Raw genomic sequence first — 6986 nt, forward strand, 5'->3', positions numbered from 1 at the left:
GGCTCTTTCCTTTGCACCTGCCTGGCTTTCTGTGGCCCTCCTTAGCTCCACCAGTTTCCTGGTTTCTTTGATGTATTTAGCAGCATTAGCTGTTGTCCCAAAATGTCCCGATGAGTGCCTTCGTGTTTCTTTTTCACCTTTCTTTGGAAACCCATCACTTAAACTCTATCTTTGGGGAAAGAAACAGAGCTTACCCCAACTCTTTCTCCCCCTCAATCATCACAAAACCCTCTACCTCAAAACTGAGGACACCTTTCAGACATCACTTTCCTCCACAGCTTGATCTGTCAGGGACCTGCCCAGGGATCGTGTGCAGTGAAGTGGGGCATTCCAAGGACTGACGCAGTGACATCTCTTTGCGGAATGCTGGGTAAGGAATCCTAGCAGTTACTGGCTTGTGAACTGCCCATTAGTTATTCATCGCTTTCACCTTTATGACAATAAAACAGGCTAATGATGCTTAGCTCATAAGGTTCCTCCTGGAATTTACATAGAAACAGGTGCTCTATATTATCACATATTCTTTGTCAAGATTTCAAGTAAGTGTCCTGAAACTTCCTTTGCAATTTGATAAAACAATTCTTAAGTACATTTAGAGTAAGATGCAAGTAAGCTTTGTGTAAGAAGGAAAAGAAATAGGAATCTGTGCTCCCAGGGGTGAAGGTCTTTTGTGGCTGTTGAAAATCATGTTCTACTGGTGAGGTGTATAAAACCCGGCTTCCTACTTTGCTAGGAACCCCGCTTCATCAAAGCAGCTAGATACAAGGGTCAACAGCTAAAAAAACTCAGAGAACCTGACATAGAATTCTATTTATAACAATCATTTCACAAGTTGAGATGGCTGCAAGTCCAATCTGTTCACTGTCGGACCATTGATTACAGAACAATCAGAAACAATGGAAACCTCCCAAGTTAGGGAAGTAGCTGTGACCAGGATCCTTACACCCTGCTAATATACATGCATTGTTAAATCATACATTTTATAGAGCATGTATAGCAAAATAATTATGCATTAAAAATGCCATTTGAAGATGATCCCAACTATATAAAGATATGCCGAGAAGCAAGAAAACAAATCCAATAAATATGAAGGATGCCTGTCTCCATGTGGTGCAATTAAGGATATTTTTTATTTTTTACACACTATTCTGTGTCCTGAATATTTTCTGCAATTTGCAGTTAACTTTTGGGGTGGGTTATTGACCTCACATTTGAAAAGTTTTATAACTTCACAACAGCTAATTTTCCAGGAAGGTTGAGGGATATTCAGCCACTTGCTTGGTGTTTACTTCTAGAAACTAACAGTTTTCTATTTTGAAGATGTCCTCAGAAAATGATCAAATTAATTAAGAAATAAAGTATAACTGCTTTTTTTGTGGCTAAACTTTTTATCCACAATGTTTAATATTTCGGTCTTGCATTTACCAGGGAGTGGATAACTTCATGTCTATAGGAAATAAATTCACAATGGAATGTTTGGCCAAAATCTTAGAAAGAAAATATATTCTTCCATCCCAGCATGTTCCTCCCTTTTGAAAAGCTGCTATATATATGTAGTATCTCAGCAAACAAACCAAAGGTGCTGTGTGATCTTTTACCTATATTTACACTTTTCAGTCAGAGGAATATGAGGAGGATCATGGCCTTTAGGATTGAACAAGACAGAGCAACCTTGGAAAGGAAAACACTGAACAGACAAAGAAATGGAATGCACAGAAGTGGGAAGGCACCCAAGACTAGCCACTACTGTTGCTCCCAAGGGAACAAGCTCTGTGTGGCCAAAAGGGCTGCATCCTAAGCATGTCCATCAGCACGGCTCCTACAAGCCCCCCTCTAGCAGGGGCTAGGCCCCAGGCTGTCCCAGACCACCATCATTTGCTTCCTCACTTTTCTCCTCTGAACAGATCTGGAAAGGTCAGAGAGTCGAAAAAGTCCAGAAGAGAGACGGTTATGGACTTCAGAGGGTCCTCTGGACTCCCCAGCTAGAAGGCGTCTCCTCAGGCTGTTGCAAAGTCACTACATTCTCAAGACCTCCCATGGTTTTACCCAGAAGCAGAGTGCAGCTTCTGTGCTGGAGTCAAATTTTACAGAAAGAGTGCCTGGCAACTTTTGTTCTGAAATTTAATTTCTTAATTACACTCCATCAACTTCAATGTACAATCCTTTTGATTAGCCAGAACCATTTTGAGAGGAGGAGGACAGAAGCATGTCACTGCCTCATAAGAACATTTATCTGGAATGTTGGTTATCACAAGTTTGATGAAAAAAGGTTCAGAATCGGCACACTGATGCTAAAAGGCAAGATGACAGCACTTAAAGGAATTGACAGTGTCGGTGCTCAGGGGTGTCCTGCAGCTCTGCAGACACACGTTCTTTTGGTTTCTGCACCTGCCTTCAGATGGTTACAGCTGAAAGCCTTTGGCTCAGTTCAAGACCACAGCGAGTCCTTGCCAATGCCACGTAGTGTGGGCTTGGCTTTACAGGCAAATTCCTTCATGTTATGGAATCAAGGAGGGCAGTGAAATGTTAAACATGGTCTTGTCTGACAAGCAGCAAATGTCCCCTTTGCCTGTGAACTTCGGAATCTCCTTTAAACCTGAGTAGGAGACACTACTGATCCTGAAGCCACTTCCATTTCTAAAAACACAATCTGCCTCTTCTCTCTGACTCACCTCTGAGACTCTACTGTTGGAGCAGACTTGCTCAGGGAGTAAGCATAGGGTAGGGAAAGGCTCCTGGTTTGTTTACAACAATTTGAAGGGTGTGGGGCTCCAAACAGCGCAGCAAAGTTTCTAAGAGGCACTTGTGCCCACAAAATCGCAAAACAAAAGCAAAGAGGATAACTCACCCAAAGTGACTGACTAAGTTCATGGAAATACAAAAGAGCAGGAGGTTTTTGATCATGATAAAGCTAGAGAACATCCCATTGTCCATTCCCGATAAGAATACCAGTCCGAGTAGATGAACTTGGAAGAATCACTGTTCCTTTCTCCAACTTGATCTTGAAGCTGCAAGAGACACAAAGGAGAAAAGCACATAAACACGAATGTTCTGCTTCACAGTCCCTGGAATCAAATGCTATTGCTAATAGCACAATTTACAAACAAAGGGACCAGGAGGTGCTTCCCCAGCAAGCTGAGCTTCAGGGAGGAGGGGGTGTTAATGCCACTGGATGGAAGTTGGGGCATAGAAAGGAGTGATAATATGGCTTAATTTGCACTTTCACTCACGAGTACAGAATCATTTTCCCAAATTAATGTCTCCATATCGCAAATATTTTGGTCTCCTTTTTGAAGCCATATTATCACTTCTTTCTATGCCCCAACTTACCATCCTGTGGCGTAACACCCCTACTCCCCCCATGTGCAGCTTGCTGGGGAAACACCTCCTGGTCCCTTTGTTTGTAAATTGTGCCATTATTATTATATGCTAATACTATCCAATGACCTGGTCCCATTGCTAGAATAAACGCTTGAAATTATTATCCAAGTAACTGCATTTTGCATCTGCCAAATCCACAAGTGGAATAAATTTACCTTTACGAAATATCTGCCACGCGTTCAAAGCCTGCAAGCTACTCCTTGTTCTGCAAGGTGCTGAGGACAAGCATGTAGAAAGAAGGGGGAAAAGACACATATAAGACACTGGTCTTCTACAGAATCACGATCATATCACAACAGCTCTAAGTGAGAGTTGCCACTTTCTCAGCATTCCCTCCCCAAGACTGAATAACCTAATAATCACTGCATTTGGGGGAGTCTCCTAGCTCTCTGCTGGGTCCTAATCAATACCTCTGAAATCCAGGCAGGCACAGTCCCTGGGCTCTGCAACTAACCCTAGCGAAGGCACATCTTTCTCAACATGCGCATAATGCATCCGTGCACTTGGTATCCCTCCACCGCGTGCTCAAAAGGAACATTTTCCAAGGAGACCCCAGAAAACTTCGGCATTGGGAGACACACAACAGGTACTTGCACCTCACAATGGAAAGCCCTTGTGTCAAATGGGCAGGGTGCCACGCGGTGGTCGCCTGGGCGCGTCCTGGGTCTTGTCGCCTGACCCGGGCCGGAGTCCTGGCGGAGAGCACGCGGCGCTGCATGCGGGAAACCCGGGCAACGCCTCCTCCTCGGTCAGCCCCGGGCCAGGACCCCCAAAGGGAGGCCGCGCTCCCGCCGTTCCCGGGCCGCCCCGGGGGCTTGCGGGCGCAGGTGGGCGCGGGGGCGGCACTGCGGAGCCGCAGCCTCGGCCCCGGGGCTGGCCGGCCTCCCGCCGGGTCGGCTGCGGAACGCCGAGCGCCTCGGGCTCCCGGGCCCTCCCGCACCAGCTCCTCACCCTCTCGGACCCCGCCACCCCGCTTCTCCGCGGGGTCGGAGTCCAGCGCCCCGCGGGGCAGCGGCTTCCTCGGCCAGGAGAGCGCGGCGCAGCGGCAGCGCGGGGTACCCCGGCCCCTGGCAGCCCGCGCGCGACACCCCGCGCCCACCCCGCAAGTCGTCTGGGACGCCGCACGCGTCGGCGCCCGGGCCTGGCGGGGCCCTCCGGGCGGGCCGTCTCGCCCCTTCGGTTCCAGGAGCCGCTGCAGCGGTGGCCCTCGCGCCCCCATCCCTTCCCGCGGGCGCGCGGGCGCGGCGCCGGGGTGTCCCGTCCCGCAGGGCTGTGCTGCCCGGGACGTGCCAGCCCTCCCGCGCGAGCCTCGGCCCGCAGTCGCCGGGGGAAAGTTTGCGCTCCGGGCCACCCGCCGCGCCCCGCCGGCTGTCCACCTGCCCTCCAGGGCCATGCAGTCCGCGGCTCGGGCGCCCGGGGGAGACGGTGCCGCCGAGCCCGGCTCGCTCGTCCTCTCCCCTCGCCCGCTCCGCCTTCCCCACTGCCCCGGCCCGGCGCGCCCTTACCCGGGAGGCGAGCCGTCGGCGAGGGTGCATCCTCCGCGGCCGCCGCCGCCTGCGCTCTCCCGGTGGCGGGCGCGGAAGGCCGGTGCGGCGTCACCGCCCCATGCTGCCGGCGCGAACTTGCCCCGTCCTCCGGGGCGCAGCGGATCCGGCGCCCCGCGCTCCCGCCGCCGCCCTGCGGCTCCGCTCTGCGCCGCGCCCGAGGCCGCGCGCTGCCCGCTGCAGAGCCCCCCGCGCCCCAGCGCACTCGCGCGCCCGCTCACCTCGCCCGAGCGCCACATGTCGTCTCCCGGTCCGGGCGGCGTGGCTCTGCGGCGGCGCTCCGGCAGGGGCCGCCACACTCTCAGCAAAGGCGCCCGCCGGCCCGCTCCGCCGAGGGGGAGGGCTCACGACCCGCGGCTCGGCCTGCTTCGGGACAGGCCCTATTTCTGCTGAAGTTTCTGGAGTGCCGCCGGGAGCATCCGTACCTCCTGGAGTAACAGCTGGGCTCCCAGTGCACACCAGAGGTGGAAAGAGGTGGCAGCCGACTGGAGCGCTTTCCTCTTCTAGGGCCTGGAGACCCCCAGGGCCGGGAGACCTCTGCACCTGGCCCTGGCCCTTTCTCCACGCGCAGCACGCCTCTGTGGCTGCATCTCCTGTTCTCAGAAATTAGCTTCCAGACTCCTTTTTATCTGCAGTGCATTGCTGCAGAAGGGAATTAGCATCGGAGTCAGGTTTTAGAAGTAAACCCTCACCTTGTAGTACTATACATTTGGGGTTTTCTGAAGCTCCATTTCTTGACAAGAAGCTGCCATGTTAATAGCAAGGGGCATGGGGGTTTGCAGACCCAGAACGGGTCTGGGGGGAGGGCCTGGGTACTCATCCAAGCGTGGGCATTATTATGTTGGCATTATTGTGTCTATCTCTGTCTCGGGGATGCAGTTGCTGAGAGGCGAGGGTGCCACTGATGACAACTGGGCAGGGAAATAAGGTCCCCTTCGGGTCGTGCAAACGGGGTGACTGCAAAGCCAAAGCCACTTCCTAATTTTAATTGCAGCAACTTTTTCCCTCTTATTACGAGGACCTCTTATTATGGATGCCTTGTTATGAGGAACACCCAGTAGGGAATGAGCAAGATTTAGCATAAAACCATCAAGAACATAATTATGTTTATAATGTTCATCCATATCTTTGTGGAACTTCTGTGAAATTGGGTATAATCACTTTTGCCAAAATAATTATGAACAAGGCAATTTCTAACTGTTCTCCAAAAAGAATCTTTCATCTTCCAGTCTACAAAATGTCTCTTGGTCAGTTATGTCTGATAGTGTGTTCCAAATTGAGGCTAAATGTTGATACTTCTACTTATTTCCACAACTGAAATTTTCCAACTATGAGAAATTGTAAATATATTTCAGGAATGAGATGTATATATAACTGTTGTACATATACAGGAAATAATACTCCAAATATATCTTTAGCCACAGAATTAAATAATTTTTTTTCTAGACATTTACATGACATAAAAATTAGATAAATGCTCATTTAAAAGGTTTTCGGATTCTAAAATGGATGAACACATGCATTTTTTTCTCTTTCAAATTCTAAGAAGACCTATCACTAAGATAAACTTCATGAACAGTCAAATCATTAAATTAAAAGCTATCAGCATTAACTTAAAATAATTTTCACCTATTAGGTGTTTAAATTCCAGATTTAGAGAGAGTAATGAGAGGTACTCTTCTCTTGGGATTAATGCGCATAATGGCAACCAAAGAGTTCAAATAACTAGTGAATTTAAATCTTAGCACATTATCACATCAGGCTTTCAGTATTTTTAACAAGAAGTGTAGGTAAACCAGGGATTACTATTGGATTAGTTAGTTATAGACATTAATTATTAACAATAATCCCTTAGATGTCATTGACAGATAATGAAATAACTGTGGGTTATTTTGTTAAAATAACAGATAATGAAATAACTGTGGGTTATTTTGTTATTTTGTTCTTCTGATAAATTATTTTTTTCATTTTCATGGTTTTTGGTATGCATTCTAACAGTTCAATTTCAACACAAATTACTGAACATATGAAAATTATCTTAAGTAAGACCTATTCTTTAAA

General features: G+C 48.7%; 1 protein-coding gene across 1 annotated transcript in view; it reads right to left on the reverse strand.

Annotated features, from left to right (window-relative positions):
• Positions 1-4715, reverse strand: part of GABRA5 (gamma-aminobutyric acid type A receptor subunit alpha5) — a gene marked incomplete at its 3' end in the record, with an annotated part of 60004 nt that extends 55289 nt beyond the window's left edge. The window contains exons 1-2 of the mRNA XM_084254303.1: positions 4694-4715; positions 2849-3008 (exon numbers count right to left, since the gene is read on the reverse strand). Of these exons, the coding sequence (XP_084110429.1) occupies positions 2849-2934 (86 nt within the window). The 5' untranslated portion in view covers positions 2935-3008; positions 4694-4715. The remainder of the gene's footprint in view (positions 1-2848; positions 3009-4693) is intronic.
• Positions 4716-6986: the final 2271 nt, after the last annotated feature.

This window comes from Talpa europaea (assembly GCF_964194135.1).
Source record: "Talpa europaea genome assembly, chromosome: 14".
In the NCBI taxonomy this organism is placed as follows: Eukaryota; Metazoa; Chordata; class Mammalia; order Eulipotyphla; family Talpidae; genus Talpa; species Talpa europaea.